Here is a 26,968-nt window from a genome sequence, read left to right on the forward strand (position 1 = left end):
CACCTTCTTTTAGGATTCATCTCCTAAATCAGACATCTGTGTCCAAGTTCGTATCTCAGGTTCTGCTTTCTGGGGACCAAGACGAAAATAGCAGCTTTAGCTGTTTGGTAGTGGCAACTTGCACATAAATTCAGGAAAAAAAAATATTATTTTCTGTTAAAGCTTTCTGCATTTACAGTTACAGAAAGAAAGAATTCTTTGCCTCTTGTAAAATAGGAGGCAGAGTGAGAGATAGTTTGGGGATAATTAAGAATTTTGTAGGCCGGGTGCGGTGGCTCAAGCCTGTAATCCCAGCACTTTGGGAGGCCGAGACGGGTGGATCACAAGGTCAGGAGATCGAGACCACCGTGGCTAACATGGTGAAACCCCGTCTCTACTAAAAAATACAAAAAACTAGCCAGGCGAGGTGGCGGGCGTCTGTAGTCCCAGCTACTTGGGAGGCTGAGGCAGGAGAACGGCCTAAACCCGAGAGGCGGAGCTTGCAGTGAGCTGAGATCCGGCCACTGCCCTCCAGCCTGGGGGACAGAGCAAGACTCTGTCTCAAAAAAAAAAAAAAGAATTTTGTGGGGTCCTAGGCATCTTTGCTATTTTTATTCATTGTTTGGGCAATGTTATCTAGTCTCGTGGCTCTAAATACTCCCTAAGTGCCCATTATTTTCAAATATTTATTTTCAGTGCAGGCCTTTTTCACATATATCAAGATGCCTTTTAGATGTCATCACTTGGATCTCAAGTAGACATCCTTAACCTGACATGTCAAGATTGGACTTAGGATTTCTTCCAAAGCCTTCTCCACATGTGTGCTTTCCCTTCTTGGTTAATGGTAACTTTTTTCTTCCACTCATTCATACTAAACACCTTGGAGACAGCTTTGACACTTTTCTTTCTGTCTCACGTGATAACCAAGCCATCTAAAATTATGTCAACTCCACCTTCAAACTCTGCATTTTTACTGTGATACTGTGATCCCAGCCTTTATCAAGTCTCACCTGGATTATTACAGTAGCTTCTCACTACTATCCTTGCTCTTTCCCTTGTCCTCTATATTATGTTTTCTATACAATCAAAGCAATCCTTTAATTACATAAACCACATCATGTTACTCCTTTACCCAAAACCCTAACCCTAATCACTGCCAAGTGATCTGACAAATCATCTTGTATTATATTTCTGCCTCAACCTTCATGTCTTTAGTCTCAAAAAAGGCCTTCTTCACTCTCAATAAGTATTCTTACCTGCTTTGTTGAGAAGGATAAGACTCTACAAGATTGGCTGCCACATTTTTTCTACTTCAAAATGTATTTTTTTCCAACTGATTCCTTCTTTCTGCTAAAAAACAGTACACCTTTTAAAAATCTTTGATTTACCTCTACTTTTTTCCAGTGTTAGAAGAGATATCAAATATTATTAGAGTTAATTTCTCCAACTATGCTGTTGATTACATCCAATCATGACTTCTCAAATCCTTCCTTTACCAGTTTTCTCATATAGTTACTCAATTTCAAATGGCCCATTTTTACTGGATGCAGTTGTGTTATGATCTCACCTGTTTCAAAGAAAACAAGCAAACAAAAACAAAATCACTTTTTAAAAATACCATCATTATTCCTCTCAACCATGAGTTTTTCTTGCTTTTTTCATTCAATAGTGCATTTATTTAAATAATATTCTATCTTATTACTTATTTAGTACGTAAGCCTTGACAATTTAGAGACTAAATCTCCTACTCTTTGGAAACTATTATCTTATAGGTCAGTGAAGAATAAAATAATTATTAAATCTTGTTGACTTTTCTCAGTCATATTGATCACATTATAGCATTTTTTAGTACATTTCATTTCTGTTATGACACTGTAAGTACTCTTCCTTATCTAGCATTTCCCTCTGTACATTTCCCAATAATTATCCACTCCCAGAGATCTCTGCAGGTTCTGTCTCTAACATTCACTCTGTATCTCAGTTCTTTCTTCTAACTTTTCTGTTTTGGAGGAATATCTTTTTTTAAGGCACCCTGAATTCCTAATTACTCTTTGCATCTCCTATATTTGGAGAAGAGGAGAAAGGGCCAGTCACTATGATTTCTATAAATATTAATAATCTTAACAAGGTGCGGTGGCTCACACCTGTAATCCCAGCACTTTGGGAGGCCGAGGCAGGTGGATCACGAGGTCAAAAGTTCGAGACCAGCCTGACCAACATGGTGAAACCCTGTCTCTACTAAAAATACAAAAATTAGCCAGTCATGGTGGCCCGTGTCTGTAGTCCCAGCCACTCAGGAAGCTGAGGCAGGAGAATCACCTGAACCTAGGAGACGGAGGTCGCAGTGAGCCGAGATCATGCCACTGCACTCCAGCTTGGGTGACAGAGTGAGACTCCATCTCAAAAATAAATAAATAAATAAATATCTCATTTAATCCCACAGCAATTCATGTTTCATAAATAAGTAAACTAAGACCCCAAGTGGTCTAGTGAGTTGTCTCATGTCATAGAGTTTTCTGGAGTAGGGAACAAAGTCTGTTTGACAATAAAATCCATTTGCTTTTCATCATGTAACAGAATGATGAGTCTTAAACAGCATTGTATCCATAATCATCAGAGAAATATTCAATTGTGCTTTTGCTATTGTCTTTACTGAGGAAACAAAGCAGACAAATACATTGTAGAAAGATGGTGAACCTTTAATAGGGGTTGAAAGGAACCAAGACTTTCTGTTAAACTGTGTATTATTAAAATGCTGTTACCTAGAGGAACCTCTTTCCCAAATTCCTCAGTTAATCAAAGTTGTGTTATATACTGAAGTGGGTGCATATTCATTGATGTCTTTTATATTGAATTCAGAGTTGGAAATCGTTTCTGTTTCTTTTTTCTTCATATTTGGCATTAATTGGATAGATGTTGGTGCTAAACTCATCTTAACTATTAAAGAGAAGCTTTACCTATTGAGCTTCAGAAGTAACTTAAGGTTGATAATTGAGACAGAAGAACCTAAAATTAAAAGGAGGATTGATAGCAGTAAGTGAATAGTGTTGAAAATGTCCTAAGAGCGTGCAAAGTGGGAAATTACATGATAGCTTATAAGTATGGACTGTACTCTTGGCAAAGGATGTACCATCATTAGGCAAATTGCACACTGAACAACTGTCAATTAAATACCATTTTACCTAATTTAGACCTAATGAACTTGGTAGATGAGATCCCTGATGAATGAATTAAGGAGCAGTCAAAGTCTCATTTTGGATTCTGTGCTATCTAGGTCAAGAAGTTCCCAAAGGTATGCATGTATTTACTCGGTACATAAAAACATCAACTTTCTTATTCCTACTTCTGGTTAATTCTCTTACAAATATTTGTGGAATATGATTTGTGCTTTTCAGTTGGTGAGTGGTAGATAATGATATAAAAGACTTAGAAGGCCGGGCGCGGTGGCTCACACCTATAATCGCAGCACTTTGGGAGGCAGAGGTGGGCGGATCACGAGGTCAGGAGATTGAGGTCATCTTGGCTAACATGGTGAAACCCTATCTCTACTAAAAATACAAAAATTTAGCTGGGCGCGGTGGTGGGAGCCTGTAGTCCTAGCTACTTGGGAGACTGAAGCAGGAGAATGGCGTGAACCTGGGAGGCAGAGCTGGCAGTGAGCCAAGATTGTGCCACTGCACTCTAGCCTGGGGGACAGAGCAAGACTCTATCTCAAAATAAAATAAAATAAAATAAAATAAAAGACTTAGAAAAACTGTTCCCTGCCCTCATGAAGCTTTTGAAATTTTGCTAATTTTCCTCAACCACTGTCACTGATGATTTTTAAAATCAAAAGGATAAAAAGAATTTTGTAAGAGTCTAAAGTAACTCTTTCTCCTAGCAAGAGGGTTGATAAAAGGTCTATAATAAATGAGAAAAGGAATGAAGAGTCAAGGATGTCTTTTGACTCTATACTCAATCTTACCTACCTAAGAGGTGCAAATGACACTGTGGTTTTATTTGGAACTTTCAGGAAGGGGTCCGGATCAACATATTTCAGGAAGTACAAAAGATGTGTCAGAAGAAGCCTATGTCTGCCTACCTTGCAGGGAGGGCTGCCCCTTCTGTGCAGATGACAGCCCGTGCTTCGTCCAGGAGGATAAGTATTTGCGACTTGCCATCATCTCCTTCCAAGCCCTGTGTATGCTGCTCGACTTCGTTAGCATGCTGGTGGTCTACCACTTTCGCAAAGCAAAGGTAAACCCAGGTACCCTGGTTATGATCCTCTTGTTATAGAGCAACCTCTTATCTTTTTAAGCAAACAGAGTTTTCACATTCAAGTTCCTTCTCTACTAAGCAGCAGTCTTTCTATAATATGATTGGACTAGAATATGAAAGTTATATTCTTTAGCTGACCAGAAAAATAGAGATTAAAACATGATACTTTAACATTTACAGAATGTTTCCCCTTGTTTAGTCTGGATCTCAAGTGCTTCATTGACTTAAATGACTCTCCTTTACATCATATCTTTGGCCTCTAGAGAAACTTATTCTGCCAGTATCCAATGTATTATTAATTTTTTTGTATCTAAAAAGCTTTGTTATGTTTATTATATTTTTCTTATGTTTAAAGATGGTAAATGACTCAACTATTTTTTAGCACATTATACTTTGAAGAATGAATTTATTTATGACCTTATATTTTGTCTTACATTAGTGTCCCAGAATAATAACAATCCTGGGAAGAACTTATACAGTTTTGGAGAGAACATATCCTTTGGTTCTATTCTAAGTAATCAAGAGTAGTATAGACCAGGAGCAGTGGCTCATGCCTGTAATCTCAGTATATTTGCAGTATATATGCTTGAGGCCAGAGAGTTTGAGACCAGCCTGACCAACATAGCAAGACCCTGTCTCTACAAAAAATAAATAAATTAAAAAACCATTTCTCTCCAAAAAAAAAAAAAAAAATTAAAAAACCATTTCTCTACAAAACAAACAAACAAAAACAAAAAAACAAAAACTAGCCGGTGTGGTGGTGCCTGCCTATAGTCCCAACTGTTCAGGAGGCTGAGACAGGAGGATCTCTTGAGCCTAGAGTTCAAGACTGCAGTGAGCTCTGATCACACCACTCTACTTCTGCCTGGGTGACAGAGTGAGACCCTGCCCTGTCTCAATAAAAAGGGGTGGGTAGAAGTATTTGTATGCCTTTCAGTCAGGGGTAAATGAAATGTTAAAATGTGCAGGACAAAGCTTTGGGGGAAGCTTTCTCAAGCTGGCCACCCAATTAGTTACATGTAGCCAGTGTTGTATTTGAATTTGTGGTTCTGATGCTTGCAGAAATGTGTTTGTGTCATTGGAAAGAAAACAAAACCTAAAGTCACCAATCTTTTCCAAATTCAAAGGACCTCTTTATACTGGGAAAGTTGTACAGATTGGTTTAGATTACAGAGCTCATTGAAGGTATAAAGTGTTCCCATTAGAAACTGTTTTAAAAACCCTCTGTGAATGGCATCTATTATGAAGCCTCAAGTTACACATTTTTATTATTAAAAAGCCTCTGTTGAGATTCTAGGAGATTGTGTTCATTTTGTTAATGTTATAGACTTTGATAGTCATTTAAAATGGACAATTTCATTAACAGAAGAATCCAGCACAAATTAAAATCAAGCTTAAAGTCAGCAAGAAAGTGCAAACAGGCAGATTGCTCCTCATTTAACCAATTAACCTTTCTTTTGCAACAAACTGTGTGTTATATAATAAAAATAGTAGGTAAGTAGAGTTGAGAAATCTATAACCACTGTTACCTAGATAAAATTAATTAGTTTTGTAAAAAGCCTGTCAGTGGCATCGCAGGTAGAATTGAAAGGTCTGTTTATTAATTTCTCTGAAATCTCTCTGATATAACGTAATTCATTTATATGGTAGATAACACATGGTTCCCTATGAATTTTAATTGATTTTGGTAATTAATGATTGCTCTGCTAAATGAGTCAGTAATACATGGTAGGTAAAATATTACATTGGATATTAAAAAACCTGAGATAGTTCTGACAAGACCAATGTCTTAATAAATGTTAATGTTACTTAGCTTTGCCAGTTATTAAACCTTGCTAATTTCCCTGGACCTTCATGTGAAATGTCATTTTAATGACCAAAATCCTACTTTACAGGACTATAATGAGAATACATAGTTTTACATGCCATTTTAGTGAAATTTCTATAGATTAAAAACTATTAATAGTAGGAATTGATAAATTAAACATTATCTAGTTTTCAGATGGTCACCTTTCGAAGAATCAGTTTTTGCAGAATGTAACATAATAAAAGGGGGATATAAGCTAATAAAGCGAATGAACATAGACCATGTATATTGATGAAAAGAAATGTTTGATGCAATTTTCTGCTGTGATTTCCATTGCTAAAAGCAATTGTAAAAATGATAGAACATTCCAGTATAGAGATTGGAGATTTATAGCATGTAGAATTTGGATTCGCTTTTTAAAGATTTCCTGTGTCTTTGCAACATTTCTTTGGATGAAGAAGAAACTTGATGATCTCTTTTGTAGCAATATTGACATTTCTTCAGGAGTTTCCTATTACATTCTCTACTCATTGATAATTAAAAGAACAAAGCCCACACAATTTATCAATTTACATCTATTTTGACCAAAAAATCCAATTGTAATACAGAAGTAGCATAACAATTGCGGGTAAGTGTGCAGAGTCAGATTGTTTAGATTTGAATACTGTCTCAGCTCCTTGCATACTGTGAGACTTTGTGAAAATTGCTTAGCCCTTTTTTGTCTAGTTTTCTCCTCTGTAAAATGGCATTCACACGCCATGTACAAAAATTAAATTAAAATGGATCATAGATCAAAATGAGAGAGTAAAAACCCAAGAAAGTTTTATTAGGATAAAACATTGGCATAAATCTTCATGAACTTCAGTTAAGCAGTAGGTTCTTAAATATGACATCACAAGCATACATGACAGAAGAAGTAGATAAATTTGACTTCATGAAAACTTTTTTGTATCAAAGACAGCATCAAGAAAGTAAAAAGAAAACACATAGAATGGCAGATGATATTTGTAAATCCGACCTGTGATAAGGAATAGTATCCAGAATATGTAAAGGATGGGTAACCAATCAATGAAAAGAGAAGTAAAACCAATTTAAAAAGTGAGACAAGGATCTAAATAAACATTTATCCAAAGAAAATATATGAATAAGCCAAAATGTGTATGAAAGGATTATCAACACATAGTCACTAGGAAAACGCAACTCAAACTAACAATACCCACTAGCGTAGCTAAAAATAGAAAAGACGGTAACAAGTGTTGCGGATGTGGAGAAATTGACACGCTCATTCATTCCTGTGGGAAATGTAAAATGGTACAGCCCTTTTGGAACATAGTTTGGCAGTCCCTCAAAAAGTTAAAACTCAAAGTGTGATATGACCCAGCAATTCCACTCCCGGTATATATCCAGAAGAACTGAAAATATATGTCTACAAAGAAATATGCACACCAATGTTCATAGGACACGGATGAACCTTGAAAACTGCTAAGTAAAAGCGTTACAAAAGATCACATATTGTATCATTTCGTTTAAATGAAATGCTCAGAAGAGGCAAATTCATGGAGACAAGTAGATTAGTGGTTACCAGGGACTACCAGGAAGGAAGAATGGGGAGTTAGCGCTATTGAGTTCAGGGTTTCTTTTTGGAACAACAAAAATGTTACAAAATTAGATTAGGGTAATAGTTGCACCCCTCTGTCAATAGGCTAAAAACTACTGGATTATATACTCTAAAAATGTGAATTTTAAAGTATGTGTATTATATCTCAATAAATCTTTTACAAATTTTTAAAGGAGTTTACATCTTATTCATACTTACCTTCCGGGATTATTTAAAAGAGTTAATGAGATAATCCATGTAAAATACCTTCCACTTAGTCTTTACTAGTTGTTTGTCTTTTGTAATATAATTTTGGACCTCTTTATAAAATTCATAATTCATGTATGCTTCCCACATTGGGGGCCAAGTATGACATTTAAAGTAGTTCAAAAGAATGAGAAGTTGGGAAACATAGCTGTGCCTCTTTGAAGTAGGCACCCAAGCTCCATAAGTACTCATTCATAGGCACACATGCAATCGCATACATATTTCTGTGCTGATAATCTTCTTCAAAAACCATTTACTGTGCATTTATTTATATGTGGCTTTTTGTCCTTTTCAAGAGTGATTACTTAGCATGCAAACAAAACCCAGTTTATTTACCTACTTATTGATACTACTGGCTTTTCTAGGAAGTTTCAATTTCCATCCACACCCTCAAAATGAGAAACTTATGGAAATCTTTCCTGGGTATTGATTATGAAGTCATTAGGGATATTGAGAATTAGGACACATACTCCTTCTTGTGTTGTTATAATAGTTAGAAAAAAAGTAACAAAATAAAAATTTGTAATATAGGAATAAGTTTGTTACTATAATACTTTCCTGGTTTTAATTTAGCAAGATGAAAAACAGTTGGGAGCTAGAATGGCGAAACCTCTCATTTTATAGATAAGAAAATCCAGCCCCGGAGAGATTAAGTTTCCAAAGGTCACACAGCTAGGTTGAAAAGTTTATGCATGTATATTTAGCCTTATTTCAGCATATGAAATAAAAACACTTCTAGAAGATTAAAAGTGTAAGTTAATAAATTAAGGCTAAGTGAAAATAAGTATAGAAAAAAATAGTTGAAATCAAGGGTGAGGTTAAGATATCAAATGGATTCCATGAGGGCTGAGATACTGTTCTCACCCCGTGCCAGTGGGAAGAGCCTTCCTGGAGTTTTCTAGTAGCAGTGCAAATGGGATGGAAAAAAATAAGTCATAGTAGCCATAAAATAAAAACCAACCAGTCACTGAGATGAAATTCAACTATTCCTGGCACCGAGTCTTGGAAGAAATTTCTCCTGTGGATCTTTATATAGACAATATTGTAAAATGTAGTGAATGATAAGCAGTCTTACATGGAATACGATAATTATTTTCATGGCTCTGTTCCTGTTAATTTCCCCAAATGTGTGCTGATATTTGAATACTTAAATACAGCTCATGCAAATCAATTCTGTAGGAGTGTCATAATATGGTCCTGATACACCGTTCTTGGCTGATGTTAATGCAGGTACGTTTAGAGTGTCTAGATCACAGTTGGCCAGTGTGCAGCCCACAAGTTACTGCTACATGACTACGGTAGACACACATGGTTTTTTTTTTTTTTTTCCCATTTCATTCAGAATCAGCCTCAGAACCATTCTTAGGACTCTAAGCAGATTCTATGCATGAAATCTATTTGCTCTCCTGGATCTTGAAACACAGGAGGGCTGCAAATCCTTCATATAAACTTTTATAAATACTGCTGGTCGTTACTGAGTTTTCAAAAGGTATTCACTGAGTGAAACCAAATTCGAGGTTCTATTCCCTATTAAGAGCAAGAAGGCAGTTGATGGTGAAGGTGTGTGCTATTATAATAGGTGAACCTGGGGATAGAATGCTGTGTGCTAATGATGGCTGAGGCATCTACCTAGACACACACCTGAAGAGAAGTACATGCTCTCAGATGCCAGAAGACACCCTGAGGAAGGCCCAGGAAACACCTGGTTAGGAATGGCACCTAAGCTAGAATCTGAGACTTTTTCTCTTACTTCCTCTTTTGCCAATATGTGAACCAGGTTCTTTAATCCAGTTTCACCAGAATTCATAAAATGTCACACCTTAGTTGCCTTTAGGATATGCACCGTATGCCACTGAGGTCCTGCTGGAAGTGGACCATTTTGGAACTGAGGCCCCTTTTGTTCATATTAGAGTAGTTCCGTGAATTGACAAATCAAAGATAGGAAAACCAACAGCAATGTCAAACCTAGCAGCTGAACCAATTCTTTTGGGCAACAAGCAAATATATGTAGGGATAATGGAGAGTTCTGTGTTCTCAAATGAAATATTAGGTGATCATGTTGAAGAGACATAATATAGTATAGATACTTACATCTTTTCAGTTGCATGGTTCTTCCAGGAAAGTCTAATTTTGAGTATATTTAATTGAAAGAGATTTGTCCAGGCCCAAAACATCAACGCTAGTAATTAACTACTAACCATCATTGTTGAAATATTGGTTTAACATTTTATCATTTTAAATGACACAAATGAGATTCCGTTATATTCCAGGGTGAGACTTGTGGGATGATACCTCCAAGAGCAAATTAAAATTCACCCTGCAGAAACATTTAGGAAACTAATTACACACATTTGTCCCTATGCCTTTGGTTAAAGATGAAATCTGTCAGTAAACTGTGAGTAATTTTGTGCCCAGTGTGTTCTTCTAAAACAACAAGAATTTTAAAACAGTATTTTAAAGAGCCTGAATATTAAATATTTTTAAATTTATTCTACATTTTTTTGCCAAATATTATGACAAGGAACATATTTTTCCATTCGTGATTTCAAAGAGAGAGTATGGTTCCTTACAGCTATTAATAATGTCAAGTGTTAGTATAATTTATTTTCAGATGAAAATTTTGGAGAAACAAGGTACACTAGAAGGAACAGCAGCATATACCATTTCTGAACATAATCTTTTGTTTGACTTATTTTTAGTAAATTTTAGCATATTTTGAGTTTAGTAATTTAGAAGAAAAAACTGATTTTTTAAAAACATGAACACACTGTAGTTGGTATTTTCTCCTCTATTTCTATAATCTTTCTTTTTAAAAAATTAGAAGTTGACAAGAGATTTAATAACAATGCTAATTTTTTGTTTGAAAAATGAGATGTTTTAGTGTATGTGAAATGACTTTCTAAGTGAAATTCTAATAGGTTAATTATAATGTTCTAATGACTATTTTGGTAAAAATAAAGATAGGTATGTCATTTTTATTTTAGAAAAATTTTTATTGTTCATTTTCAGAACATTTTTTTATCATCGCAAACCAAACTCTCTACCCATTATACAATAACATCCCATTTTTCTATCCCTTGGTAAACTCTCTTCTACTTTCTGTTGCTAAAAATTTGCCTATTTTATGCCTTCTGTAAATGGAATCATATAATATTTATTCATTTGTATCTGACATTTAGCATAATGTTTTCAAGATTCATTGATGTGGTACCATATGTTATAACCTGATTTCTTCTTGATGATGAATGACATTGTTTGTATATACCACATTTTGCTTTTCCATTCATCTATATTGATGGCCATTTGAGTTGTTTCTACTTTTTGGCTATTGTGAATGATGCTGCTGTGAACATTCATGTACAAATATCTGTTTGAATCCTTGTTTTAAATTCTTTTGCTATATACCTGGTAATGGAATTGCTGGATCATATGATCATTCTAGGTTTAGTGATTTGAGGAACCACCAAACAGTTTTTCACAGAGGCCCCACCATTTTGCACCAGTAGTTTGGAAGGTTTACAATTCCTCCACACCCTAACTTACATTTGTCATTTTCTGTTGTTTTGTTGTTGTTGTTTTAATATTAGCCATCTTAATGAGTGTGAATTGGTATCTCATTGTGGGTTTGACTTCCATTTACTAATGATTAGTGACAGTTGAACATCTTTTCATGTGCCATGGGCCATTTATATATCTTCTTTGAAGTAATGTCTACTCAAGTCTTTTGCCCATTTTATTTTCACAAGTCTATACGTTGTGGTTCACTCTTGATGTTGTACATTGTGAGTTTGGATGTATAATGCATTTATCCGCAATTATATTATGATGCAGAGTAATTTTATTACTCTAAAAATCCTCCGTGTTCTGCCTTTGCCCATTTCTTAATCAGGTTATTTGGTTTATCATTGTCGACTTGTAGGAGTTCCTTATATATTCTGTATATTAATCTCTTACTGAGTACATGGTTTGTAAATATTTTCTTCCATTCTGTGATTTTTCTTTTTACTTTATTAATAGGGTCTTTTGAAGCCCCAAAGTTATTTATTTATTTAATTTGAGATTAGGTTTTGCTCAGTTACCCAGGCTGTAATGCAGTGGTATGATCACAGCTTACTGCAGCCTCAAACTCCTGGGCTCAAGCAACCCTTCCACTTCAGCTTTCTGAGTAGCTAGGGCTACAGATGCATGCCACCATCCCCGGCGATTTTTGAAATATTTTTGTAGAGATGGAGTCTTGCTATGTTGCCCAGACTGCTCTCAAACTCCTATCCTCAAGCAATCCTCCTGCCTCAGTCTCCCAAAATGCTGGGATTACCACCATGAGCCACATTGCTTGGCCCCCAACATCTTTCATTTTGATAAGGTGTATCTATTTTTTCTTTTGTCACTTATGCTTTTGGTGTCATATGCAAGAAATGATAGCCAAATCTAAAGTCATAATGCTTTTCCTCTATGTTTTCTTCTAGGAATTTTATAGTTTTAGGACTCACATTATGTCTTTAATCCATTTTGAGTTAATTTTTATATATGGTCTAAGATCAGAATCCAACTTCATTCTTTTTTGCATGAGAATTTCCAGTTTTCCCAATACCATTTGTTGAAGACATGATCCTTTCCCTGTCGAGCTGTCCTGTCACCCTTGCCAAAGATCATTTTATCATATATGTTAAGGTGTATTTCTGGGCTTTTTACTCTATTCCGTTGGTCTGTATGCCTATCTTTATGCCAATATCACATTGTTTTGATTACTGTAGCTTTAGAGTAAATTTTGAAATCAGAAAGAGTGAGGCCTCCACTTTGTTCTTTTAAAAATTGTTTTGGCTATTTGAACTGTCTTGAAGTTCTATATAAATTTTAGGATGTGTTTTTCTGTTTCTACAAAACTATTGCGGGGATTTTGATCAAGTTTGCATTGAATCTGTGGATTGCTTTGGGTAGTATTGCCATCTTAACAGTATTAAGTCTTCAAATCAATAAACACAAAGTATCTTTCTACTTATATGTGTCTTTCATTTCTTTTAGTAATGTTTTTAGTTTTCAGTATATGAGCCTTTTGCCTCCTTGGTTAAATTTATTCCTAAGTATTATGATATATAACTTTTTATAAATAGGTTTATGATTTGTATTGTCCTTTAGTTGAATGGATTATCTCACATATTATCTTCCATAGTCTCAATGAATAACAAGTCTATGATTTTTCTTTTGTACTTAGCAATTGATGTTCCTCCTTCATGCTTTCTATTTCCTGTGGTTTATGGGAGGGAAGTATGGTATAATATGTGAAAATACATAATACATAAAAATTGGTCTAATGGTTAGAAGCCAAGACCTGTAGCATTTCTTGTACCTGTAGTCCACCTATAGGGGTATTGTAGAAGTTCCTTACTGATTTATAGAAATTTTTCTTAAACCGAATTCTGTAATGGCCAGCTGCTATATCCAATATAGATGATATTATTTACTTCTATAGGTTTATAATGAATGATACTTCCTTCATCTTTTATTTTTCTAAGGCCTACAAAATTAATCTTAAATCTTATTCTATTGAACCAATAAATATAACATTATTTTAATTTTATTGAACTAAGAAAATGTCACATTATTACAACAATATTATTTTGCTCCCTTTAATGGAATATGAATAAAAAATTTGGTGCATTTATTTTTTCCTTTTCTCCCCCTTCCCAGTTTATTAAAATTTAATCTAGAGTTAGTTGCCATCAATGTTCAATAAGAGCAATCAGTCTGAAAAGGAAAACAATTCTCTAATGTTTTCTGGTTCTCACTACATTTAAGTAAATTGTTGGGACTTTCTATATGTTTATTGGGTATGATCACTCATTATTGGAACTTTCCAACTGTAATTTCTTGCTTTTGAGTTCTGACTTTTGGCTAATATTTTCTCATTATGAAATTTCTATATCACCAAGTAGTTTGTTCAGTAAATGGTAGTTTTACATGCCTGTCATACCTGACCATCCACCCACCATTGACTGTTGCTTCTATATGGCAACAGCGTGGCTCTGGGCAGAATTTGGGGTTACTGTCTTTTTCTCCAAAAGCCCTGTTATTACCACTTTATTTATCATCTAGAATTGAACATGGCCCACATTTTGTCCTTTGTAACAGGGGTCCCAAACCCCTGGGGCTGCACAGCAGGAAGTGAGTGGCAGTGGGTAAGCCAACATTACCACCTGCGCTCCACCTGCTGTCAGATTAGCCCTGGCATTAGATTCTCATAGGGGCACAAACCCTGTTGTGAACTGCGCATGTGCACTCCTTATGAGAATCTAATGCCTGATGATATGAGGTGGAACAGTTTCCTCCTGAAACCATCATCCCCCCACACTCTCCACACCTCCGTCCATGGAAAAATTGTCTTCCAAGAACCTAGTGCCTGGTCCCAAAAAGGTTGGAAACTGCTGCTTTATATATAAAAAATTCCTCATCTGAGTCCTTATTGACTTCCTAACTCTTACCATCATTGATTGTTCTCTTTTTATTGTAGTTGCAAAAAAAAAAAAAAAATGTGACATATACTCTCCAATTTCAGCTTGAATTTTTTCCTGAGATTGGAGAATTTCTTGTTATTATTTTATATTTCAGTAGGGTTTTGGGAAACATGTGGTGTTGGGTTACATAAGTTCTTTAGTGATAATTTCTGAGATTTTGGTGCACCCATCACCTGAGCAGTGTACACTGTACCCATTGTATAGTCTTTTATTCCTTACCCCCTCCCACACTTTCCCCTGAGTCCCCAGAGTTCATCATATCATTCTTATGCCTTTGCGTCCTCATAGCTCGGCTCCCACTTATGAGTGAGAACATACAATGTTTGGTTTTCCATTCCTGAGTCACTTCACTTACAAAAATAGTTCCCAGTTCCATCCAGGTTACTGTGAATGCCATTGTTTTACTTTTTATGGCTCAGTAGTATTCCATGGGGTGTGTGTGTGTGTGTGTGTGTGTGTGTATACACACATATATAAATATGTGTGTGTGTATATATACACACACATACGCACATATATATACACACACACATACATGTATATATGTATTTTCTTTATCCACTATTGGATAAAGATTGATGGACATTTGGGCTGGTTCCATATTTTTGCATTTGTGAATTGTGCTGCTATAAACATGCATATGCAGATATCTTTTTAGTATAATGACTTCTTTTCTTCTGGGTAGATACCTGATAGTGATAGATCTACTTTTTACCAAATGGTAGATCTACTTTTAGTTCTTTATTATTTTTATTTTTTATACTTTAAGTTCTAGGGTACATGTGCACAATGTGCAGGTTTGTCACATATGTATGCATGTGCCATGTTGGTTTGCTGCACCCATTCATTCATCATTTACATTAGGTATTTATCTTAATGCTATCTCTCCCCCATCCCCCCACCACATGACAGGCCCCAGTGTATGATGTTCCCTGCCCTGTGTCCAAGTGTTTTCATTGTTCAATTCCCACCTGTAAGTAAGAACATAGTGTTTGTTTTTTTGTCCTTGAGATAGTTTGCCCAGAATGATGGTTTCCAGCTTCATCTGTATCCCTGCAAAGGACATGAACTCATCCATTTTTATGGCTGCATAGTATTCTATGGTGTATATGTGCCACATTTTCTTAATCCAGTCTGTCATTGATGGACATTTGGGTTGGTTCCAAGTCTTTGCTGTTTTGAATAGTGCCACAATAAACATACATGTGCATGTTTCTTTATAGTAGCATGACTTATAATCCTTTGGGTATATACCCAGTAATGGGATGGCTGGGGGCTGGGTCAAATGGTATTTCTAGTTCTAGATCCTTGAGGAATCACCACATTGTCTTCCACAGTGGTTGAACTAATTTACACTCCCATCAACAGTGTAAAAGTGTTCCTATTTCTCCAAATCCTCTCCAGCACCTGTTGTTTCCTGACTTTTGAATGATCGCCATTCTAACTGGTGTGAGATGATATCTCATTGTGGTTTGGATTTGCATTCCTCTGATGACCAGTGATGATGAGCATTTTATTCTTGTGTCTGTCGGCTACATAAATATCTTCTTTTGAAAAGTGTTCATATCCTTTGCCCACTTTTTGATGGGGTTGATTTTTTCTTGTAAATTTGTGTAAGTTCTTTGTAGATTCTCGATATTAGCCCTTTGTCAGATGGGTAAATTGCAAAAATTTTCTCCCATTCTGTACGTTGCCTGTTCACACTGATGGCAGTTTCTTTTGCTGTGCAGAAGCTCTTTAATTTAATTAGATCCCATTTGTCTATTTTGGCTTTTGTTGCCATTGCTTTCAGTGTTTTAGTCATGAAGTCCTTGCCCATGCCTATGTCCTGAATGGTAGTGCCTAGGTTTTCTTCTAGGGTTTTTATGGTTTCAGGTCTAACATTTAAGTCTTTAATTCATCTTGAATTAATTTTTGTATAAGGTGTAATGAAGGGATCCAGTTTCAGCTTTCTACATATGGCTAGCCAGTTTTCCCAGCACCATTTATTAAATAGGCAATCCTTTCCCCATTTCTTGTTTTTGTCAGTTTGTCAAAGATCAGATGGTTGTAGATGTGTGGTATTATTTCTGAGGCCTCTGTTCTGTTCCATTGGTCTATATTTCTGTTTTGGTACCAGTGCCATGCTGTTTTGGTTACCATAACCTTGTAGTATAGTTGAAGTCAGGTAGCATGATGCCTCCAGCTTTGTTCTTTTTGCTTAGGATTGTCTTGGCAATGTGGGCTCTTTTTTGGTTCCACATGAACTTTAAAGTAGTTTTTTCCAATTCTGTGAAGAAAGTCATTGGTAGCTTGATGGGGATGGCATTGAATATATAATCGATAAATTACCTTGGGCAGTATGGCTATTTTCACAATATTGATTCTTTCTATCCATGAGCATGGAATGTTCTTCCATTTGTTTGTGTCCTCTTTTATTTCATTGAGCAGTGGTTTGTAGTTTGCCTTGAAGTGGTCCTTCACATCCCTTATAAGCTAGATTCCTAGGTATTTTATTATCTATGTAGCAATTGTGAATGGAAGTTCACTCATGATTTGGCTCTCTGTTTGACTGTTACTGGTGTGTAAGAATGCTTGAGATTTCTGAATATTGATTTTGTGTCCTGAGTTCTTTAAGGATTCTCCACACTGTTTTCCATAGTAGTTTTACAAATTTACATTTCCACCAGTAGTGTAAAAGTGTTCCCTTTTCAGCACATCCATGCCAATGTCTATTTTTTTTATTATGGTCATTCTTGCAGGAGTGAAAGGGGTATCACACTGTGGTTTTAATTTGCATTTCCCTGATACTTAGTGATGTTGAACATTTTTTATATGTTCGTCGGCCATTTGTATATCTTCTTTTGAGAGTTGTCTGTTCATGTCCTTAGCCCACCAAGAACCCAAAAGCAAATGCAACAAAAACAAAGATAAATAGATGGGACTTAATTAAACAAAAAAGCTCCTACACAGCAAAAGAAATAATTAGTAGACTAAACAACCCACAGAATGGGAGAAAATCTTCACAACCTGTGCATCTGACAAAGGACTAATACCCGGAATCTACAAGGAACTTAAACAAATCAGCAAGAACAAAGCAAACAATCCCATTTTGTGTGTTATTTCTTATATTACCTCTCCTGCTTTAGCACTTCTGGGCTTCTCTCTTAGGACATCCTCTTGCATATAGGTTGGCTCTCAGCTTTCTTTTTCTATGTTTTCATTGTGTTATATTTGAATAGTTTCCTTTGTGCTTTGAGAAGCAGATCAAGATTGTCCTCTATTTCACTCCTTCAGCTTTCAGCAGTTTCCAAGCTGCTGTTTCCTATCTACATGTTATTTTAATATTGAGCAACTGTCTTTAATCTGTGTGCAATTGTTCCTTATGTTTTCTCTTTTTATCTGTGAAGGTTTGGGGGTTAAACAACCTGAGTTAAAATTCTGGTTCTTTAATTTTCTAGTTGTATGACACTAAGGTTGCATAGTTTAGCAAGTCATGGAATCTCTCTAGATAAGTTTTATCATATGTAAAATGTGGACCTCTCTCAGCCTTCATCGAATTGAAGAGAGTTATGGTCTTGCTCTGGATTAAGCTTTGCCGTAAAGGAATGTTGTGGTTGCTTTAATCTGCTATCTAGATACTCAAACTTTCTCCATGTTAGCAATAAGACTATTTTGCTTTCTTATCATTTATGTGTTCACTGGAGTAGCACTTTTAATTTCCATCAAGAACTTTTCCTTTGCATTTACTACTTAGTTTACTATTTGGTGCAAGAGGCCTGTTTTTTTTTTTTTTTTTTTTTTTAGCTCGTCTCAGCTTTTGATATGTCTCCCTAAGTGTAATCATTTCTAGTTTTTCATTTGAAGTGAGAAACATGTGACTTTTCCTTTTTTTTTTTTTTTTTTTTTTTTTTTTAACACTTAGAGACCATTGTAGGGTTATTAATTGGCCTATTTTGAAGATTGTTATGTCTCAGGGAATAGGGAGGCCCAAGAAGGGGGAGAGGTACAGGAGAACTGCCAGTTCTGATAAGGAACAATCATTATGGAGGGAGACTCATATACTTCCTGCCACTGTTTTTTACTCCTACCTCTCACCACATCTCTGCTGCATGTGCTTATTTATACTATTGCTAACCTTAAGCCTACTCAGTGCTGATGGAAATGCAGAGAATTTGTTTTTTTCGGGAACTGGTCACTGGTTGGACTATAATAGTTTATTTCAGTCAGTATTGTATCTACCTATAACATTTCCCATTACTGATATAGGAACACCACTGATGGCTGGCTGTTACTGCTAATCTAGGTTTTTAAAATTTGTATAATTTACATAATTTCAATTTTGGAATGAGAGAGGATTGGCACTTGCATGCCTTGCTTACACCACCATACCACCTAGAAATACCTGCATTCTTTAGTATTTTCTATCAGTCAGAAAATCTTAGACTTGATATGGATTCTTCCTTTCACATCAAGTTCTTACATATGAGCTTTGCGGACTTTGGATTGAATTTGCATATTTGCTCTACCCCACAACAGATTTAATCATTACTGTTTTTCTTAAGTTAATATGCACTTTTATATATGTGTTTCCATTTAATATAATAACCAGTGTAGGGCTGATTAGGTAACCTTGTATTCATGGTTTTAATGAATTTAAACCTATCTGACTATGTCCCTACAAAAATTACTCAATCTTCCTCTTTATATATAAAATAACAAAATTAATGTCATTCTTTTATAGTCATACCTCTTACTAAAAGAGGAATGAATTGGAATATATAAATTATGTTGGATCGCTTTATACATTTGTTTCACTGACAGGATGTATTTGATGAAGAAATGAATTTGTAAATAATATAGCAAAAACAATGTTAAGGTAATATTATAAAAGAAACTGTTAGTTTTTGTAAAATATTTACTTGTTTTTCTGTTGAACAGTACTACTATTGCTTATCTTGAAAATCATTTCATTTAATATTTTCTTGTCACTTGTAAGTTAAGAGACTAAAATTCTACTGGTATTTATTAATTTTCTTTAAAAATGATACATTTGACTAGGTAACTTCTTTAAAAATTCAAGCATTAATATTCTTTGAGCCTTTGAATCTGGTAGATCCAAACTCTTCATGAATTATATAGAAAGATTAGCTAGCAGTGATAAGACTGTCATTCCACTGGCTAATGTATTTTGGACATAAGTGTAATTGGATCCAGACAACTCTTTTAAGGGGTCCAGGAGTTTGAGATTAAAAAGTGTATGTACTCCAAAGTCAAGCTTGATTAATGTCGTAAGCAGTTCAGGGAAATATGGAATCCACAAATAGGAATCATATTATGCTAGCTAGTGTGAGATGAATTTTTAATATCCTATGTGTATTTGAAGACAGATTGAAGGGATTTCCGGACCATTTCAAGAGTTACCAAAGGAGAATGTATCACTACTTTCAATTCCATACCTTTGTCCTTATGGGGGTAAGAAGACAAGTAATAATTAAAATTTATGTCATTCACAATGAAATAGTTGATTCTGTAACACGATGTTTGATTTTATTTGCTTAACATTTTATTTCCATGCAATAAATTCAGATGTACATATGAAGAAACCTGGAGTGCTAGGCTTAAAGGTTGGAGCAGCATAATCATGCTTTTTGAATTATCTTCCGAGTTATCTTCTTCAGAGCCTACGAAATATGCGTAGGACCATCCTTAGCATATTATACAGTTGGGTATAGCATGCTTATACAGTTGGGTATAATCAGAGCAATCAGCATGGCCAATGGAACTGTTCTGTTTAGGGATAGCCCACCTGGAGAATTATATTAACATTCAGGGTTTCTACCGAGGATGAAATACTTTATCTATCCAAGATATATTGAATTTACTGGGAGTTATCTCATTGCATAGCCTACTAGCCAATTCTCAGGAATTTTGAACTTGAGATAGTTTGAAAAGTATTTTCACAGGTGCTTTTCCCTAAATATTTAAACATAAGTGAATTTCAAATAAAATGTAGTACTTTCAATTCTTACTAATTTTTACTTTTCTTCTAACAAATATGCATGGTATATGTTACTAAAATGCTAGAAGAAGTTTTATCTGAAAAATATATGGCCTTCATGTCAGCACACAACACACACCTCCATGTATTTTGTCAAAAAGCAAATATTTTATGAGTTTCAAATGAAGCTTAGTCCCAAGGCTCAAATTCAGAGTTTCAAATGTTTATTTTTTCTTGTTATTGTGAAAATTATTTAGCTCATTTGTAGATTACCTTTCTTTAAAACTTCTTGTTAGGGATCAGGAATGTCTACATTCTCTGGTCACTGAGATTTTAAAATGCAAAGAGTGGGTTTTAGAACTACTATATCTTTATATAGTAGCAAGGAATTAGCATCCTTAACCTAAAAACCAATCAAACAAACCTCTTGGGAATCATGAGAAAAAAGAAAAACACTCAAAAGACAAAAGGGCTAAGAATATTAATCAGAACTTTATAAAAATATATTCTCTATTTCCACGAGTATTAATAAATGCAAATTAAAGCAATGGCATGTACGTACATAAAAATAATAATTCTCTCTGTTGGTGAAGGTATTAGGAACTAACTACTCCCATCTATTGCTGATGGCCGTGTAAAGTGATAGAATGTTTGGATGAAGTTTGATATAGATGTAATAAACTTAAAAGTGCATGGTCATTTTAATTCTATAAGTCTGTGCTAAAAAAACATATATGTGCATCAAGATTTACAAATACATGCATATATGTACATATACTTAGATCACTATATATAGTGCAAACTGGGAAAAATTATATGTTCAAAATTGGGTTAGGTCATCATGCATTTACATATGTAACCCATAAAATACTCGTAAAATACTAAATGATGAGTGAAATGTTTTTAATGTAGTATTTAACCATCACGTTCCCTATTACATTTCCACCATTTGTTGACATTTTATTATGTCTTAAGTACCAGGCTTTGGCACTTTCCAGTTTTTCCTTTTTCCTTTCCTTATTCTTCTCCCTCACTCTCTGTTGCTTCCTCCATTCATTCTTTTGATCCATCATTCATCTGCTGAACATCTGCTCAGTGCTTGGAGTTATTATCCATACTGGGTATATGATCATGAACAGGACAAACAAGAACTGTACCCTTAAGGAGTTTCTGTTCCAGTGTGGGGTTGGTAGTGATAGATAGTAAAGAAATGAATGTATCAGACTATGATCACAATGAAACAGTATAATGTGTTAGTGAATGACTTTGGGGCTATAGAATTCTTACAGTCACATTTTAGTTGGACATTATCCTCATTTTACATTGAATAAACCCAAAGCCTAAAGAATTTAAGAAACCAGCCTAATGTTATTTGAGGAAACTAGGATTTATACTCAGGTCTGTTTGACTTTACAGCCGATTATACCTGTTAACTACTGTGCTATCCTCTCTCTCTCACGTTTACAATGTAACTCACTCTTAAACTTTGAAAGAATAGACCCAGTCAACTCTGGCCCCATTGTAGTAATCTAAGTTCTAGGCCTGCATAAATTATTTTTTTCTTATTCTCTCTGCCTCATTGAAACTTATGTGCCAGATGCCTCATTCATGCTGGATGCCTACTAGTGAACTGAATAAATTACATTCTTCCATAGCACCAGCTTAATGGTTTTATATGTTCCTTGGCTCTGCTCTTTGGTGTTACTACACACTTTGAATTAAATGGTATCATTTAATGCCTGAACTCAAGGAGCAAAAAAGTAATGGTTTAGTTGGGGGGGGGCGGGGGGTGTGTGTGCGCGCGTGCATGCATGTGGATGTGCATGTATGAATGTCAAGGTGGTGGTAAGGGTAAATAAGGAGAGAAACAGGGGAGTAGAGAAAAGTAGCTTATCTGAAGGACATTTCCTTCCTTCCTTCCTTCCTTCCTTCCTTCCTTCCTTCCTTCCTTCCTTCCTTCCTTCCTTCCTTCCTTCCTTCCTTCCTTCCTTCCTTCCTTCTTTCTTTCTTTCTTTCTTTCTTTCTTTCTTTCTTTCTTTCTTTCTTTCTTTCTTTCTTTCTTTCTTTCTTTCTTTTTGTAGAGGTGGGGTTCTTGCCGTCTGGTCTGGCCCAGTCTGGTCTCGAACCCCTAGCCTCAAGAGATCCTCTTGCCTTGGGCTCCCAAAATGCTGGTATTACAGGCCTGAACCACTGAACCTGATTGGTATCTCTTTCTCTGTGTTCTCCTTAAGAATATCATTTAAAGTGGCCAGGCGCAGTGGCTCATGCCTGTAATCCCAGCACTTTGGGAGGCCGAGGTGGGCAGATCACGAGGTCAGGAGATCGAGACCATCCTGGCTAACACGGTGAAACTCCGTCTCTACTAAGAATAAAAACATTAGCTGGGCGTGGTGGAGGGCACCTGTAGTCTCAGCTACTTGGGAGGCTGAGGCAGAAGAATGGCGGCGTGAACCCAGGAGGTGGAGTTTACAGTGAGCCAAGATTGCGCCACTGCGCTCCAGCCTGGGTGACAGAGCAAGACTCCATCTCAAAAAAAAAAAAAAAAAAACAGAAAAAACACAAGATTATCATTTAAATAACCTGCTACTCCATCTGGTGGCAGCAATAATAATTATGAGTTACAGAGAAAGAGTAAAGTGATTATAACATATTTGTATATGTCTTAAGACATATAAAATGCTTAATGGTTACCAAGCTCTATTACCACATTTTCTTGAGGTACTTATATTTACTTATGTCTATTTGAGTGATAAAGCTAGTTACTTATCAAATATGCTAAAAAAGAACTTTACAAATATACCAAATTGCTTGCTACTTTAAAAATATTATGAGAGATCAATCACTGGCGGTTTTTCCAAATTTCTAGAATTTTCATTATTAAATCCCAGCAAATGTTACATAAGCAAAGGACTTTACACAGTTATAAATTAATGCCTTCATTAATCATTTGTTCAGGAATGTTTAGCTAGGTTTATGAAAATGATGTCGATACTTGTTTGTCCACGAGAAGCTCACAGTCTAATGGAGAAAGGAATATAAGGAAATACATATAAAAATATGTAGCATGGTGTGTTGAGAATAGTGATTCAGTTCACAGACTTTAAAATCCATCTATCGAGGCCTTTTTTTTTCCTGGCTTCTCATGTGATAGCTTGTAAACCTTCTTTTATGTCAGTGTTCTCCTCTGTATAAGGGAGCTAATAATAAACCTAATCTCCTAGGGTTGTGGTGAAGCTTAAATGTGTGGAATGTTTATAAACTTCTTATTACAAGTAATTGCCTGTAAAAAGTGCTCAACAAACGCTAGCTGTTAATAAGGGCATGTACAGAATATGACAGCAGCATAAAAATCCATATGGTTAAGTCTACCTTAGGTGGTCTGGGAAAACTTCAAAAAAGTGATCAGAGTCTTGAAAAAGGAGTTTCACTCATCAGACTAGTAGAAGATAAGAGGGACGGTCTAGGCAGAAAGATATATATGCAAAGGTATTATAGAGCACACATACATTTTGAGAAATTTCAGTATTTCAATATGAAACCTGGAAAACCTGGCTAAGCATTTTCACTTTATCCTACGGGCAGCTGAGATAAGTTGTTGAGTTATCTAAGGATGTTAGACATGTGGTCTGGCACTACACAGATAGGTTTGTAAGTCATTCCATTCATGGAGTGTGTTTTGAGGGTGCACTAAGTTCTCAGGCATTGTTTATAAATGATGAACAAAACAGGCATCCTCTGTGATCCTATGGGTAGAGTTCATAATCTTGTAGGGGTGTAAAGACAAGTGAGTATATAAATTAATATAAATAATGCTAAGTGACATGAAGGAAAGTAACAAAATAAAGTGAGAAAGGATAAGGTTGGAGAGATAATGGGGTTGGGGAGAATCTATTTAAATGAGGTTGTTTCTGAAGATTTCTCTGAGGTCCCGACATTTAACCTGTGCCCTCAAGGATAACTGGGAGGTGGAGGGGGAAGAATAGGGTTAGAAAATGGGTATCCCACAAAAAGAAAGTTATGTCTGTGAAGGCACCCAAGTGTGAAGCAGCTTGAAGTGTCCTAGAAACTGAAGGATGCCACACAGATGGACAACAGTGGCAGAGTGGAGAGTGGACAGGTGAGTTTGGAGAGGTCATCAGGATTCAGTCATCCAGAGGCCTACAGGCCATAGTCAAGTTTTATTTTATTTGAAGTGCAGTCAGAAGCCGCTCAAGGATTTGAAGCAAGGAAATAGAGGATCTGTTTATTGGAATCTCATTTACAGGTGGTCCTGTTGATTGATTATTAAACCAATTTTTTTCTAGCTGCACTGTGGAGAATAGATTAGTAAGGGACAAGTGTCAAAGTGGGGGAAATGACAAGAAGTCTATTGAATTAGTCTAGGTAAGAAACAGTCATGGTAGTGCAGATGGAGAAGAGTGGCTAACTGTAAGATACATTTTTGGAGATAGAATTGGCAGGACTTACTAATGAATTTGATGTGAGGGACATGGGAAAAAATTAAAATACAGATAGATTCCCGTAGCTTGGGGAACTGGGTGAACAGTAGGACTGCTTACTAAATTTAAAAAATGGAAAACACTGAGAAGAGGATGGTTTGCAGGATGAGAGAAGGAAAAACCAAAAGTTCCATATTGAAACTAGATTTAAAAACTTAGCAAATAAAAATACAGGATCCCTAGTAAAATTTGATTTTCAGATAAACAGTGAATAATGTTGTAGCATAAATGTGTGCCCGGTGTTACATGAGACATGTATATACTAAAGCATTATTTATTGTTTATCTGAAATTCAAACTTACCTGAGCATCTTGTATTTTATCTGACAATCCTAATGGTTAACCTATTTATGAGAAATCCAAGTTGAAATGCCAAGTGGGCAGGTAGATATTTGAGCTGGAAACTTAGTGGAGAAGTTGGGGCAAGAGCTATAAATGAGGAGTCATGAGCATTAAAACATGATAATTTAAGCTGCAAGAATGAATGAGACCATCCAGTTAGAAGTATAGAAAGAAGAAAACAAGGAAAATGCCCAGAGCTGAACTCTTTAACGTTTTGAATTAAAGTAGAATGCAAGTCCTTTGAATAATTCAAGAGTGGCCAGAGACAGTGGAAGGAAGCCAGATCATTGTCATGCTACAGATTCCAGGAAAGGACAGTATTTTTAAAAAGGAAAAACCAGCCAACTATCAGGGACACTACTGAGTGATGGAATAAAATGTGGAGTGAGAAGGATGCAGTGGATTTGGCAACATTAATTATTGGGAAACTTAGCAGTATACATTTATATGGTGGTTGAGGAAGTAGAGAAAGCGCTTGTACCAAAACTTCCAAGAATCTTACTTGAGAAGGAGCAAAAAAATAGCATGTTGACTAGATAGTGATAGTCAAAAACATGAAAAATTCTGAGCTCTTTCAGGGAAGTGTTTAGGAAAGAAAACATTTGAAATAATTTTTGGAATAGATAGAAGAAAAGAAAGAGGCCAAAGCAATGGAGGGATGAGGTCTGAGCTACCCCTAAAGGAGGAGTTTCACAGAGTTTTCACAAAAAATCTTCACGGAAAGAGAGAGAGGAGCAAAAGGAGAGATAGCAAAAAGGAGAAAATAACAGGTTGAAAATGCAGAGAAACATGGAATAATCAATGGAGCAAGGAACCACGGGGAACAGATGGGAATAGGGTCCTGAGTGCAGGTGAAGCTATTCACTTTGGACAGCAGAAGATCTGAATTTTATCTGTGACTACAGCAACAGTGATGCTGATGAGGCAGATGTCAATAGTTTGGGGTTAAAACAAAACTGAAAACTTCTAACTTGAATTATCTGGCTGCGACTTGGAATAACGTCACTTACTGAGTGTTCTTGGCTAGAGTTAGGTAGAGATTTGAGAGTATTGCCACTGTGGGGAAGGGAGGATGAAGTTCAAGTGCACTTAGAAGGATTGCTGAAAGCCAAGATCAGGGTGGTTTCTCTGTAGTTTTGATCAAAGGAAGAAATGGCAAAAAAACTGAAAGGTAGAAAAGATTGGCATAGGTAGTTTTGTTAACTGAATGGTTATCATCCGATGAACTGCAAATATTTTGCAAATGGCACTTATGTCCATTTGTTTGTTCTTAAAGTGGATTTATGAATTCATTCTCCATTCTTCAGCACATTTACAGCATTGATATGTATGACCATTAATTAATTTTAGAGAAATCCCCAGGAGGGAGAGAAATAACAGTAATTAGCATCTTCAGTTACAAATGGAAAAATTGATGTCTAAAGATACTCCTGAGGTCATACTGCAAAACACTGTTTACCCGTAATTAAATGAACATCCTCCAAATTTAATGAAAGGAGCATATTTTATGACTTTAGTGGGAATAATATGGTTGCAAGGCATCTCGAGCCAGTCCTGTCATAGGAACTCAGGATATTGTTATAACTAGTCCAATCCTAGTGAAAACTGAAGTCAGGAGTTTATTTCTTGAGTCTTATTTCCTAATATAGCAGAGATTAGCAAACTATGGCTTGCTGCCATTTAGAAAAAAACATCAAATGAGAAAAATATTTTATGACCTGTGAAAATT

At 35.7% G+C, this 26,968-nt stretch overlaps 1 protein-coding gene across 1 annotated transcript in view; it reads left to right on the top strand.

Moving 5' to 3' along the window:
- The window catches only part of GPR158 (G protein-coupled receptor 158), a 422,564-nt gene that overhangs the window by 231,189 nt on the left and 164,407 nt on the right, over positions 1 to 26,968 (top strand). The window contains exon 4 of the mRNA XM_008002559.3: positions 3,992 to 4,215. Within this exon, the coding sequence (XP_008000750.2) occupies positions 3,992 to 4,215 (224 nt within the window). The remainder of the gene's footprint in view (positions 1 to 3,991; positions 4,216 to 26,968) is intronic.

The sequence above is a fragment of the Chlorocebus sabaeus genome, chromosome 9 (genome assembly GCF_047675955.1).
Source record: "Chlorocebus sabaeus isolate Y175 chromosome 9, mChlSab1.0.hap1, whole genome shotgun sequence".
Taxonomy (NCBI): domain Eukaryota; kingdom Metazoa; phylum Chordata; class Mammalia; order Primates; family Cercopithecidae; genus Chlorocebus; species Chlorocebus sabaeus.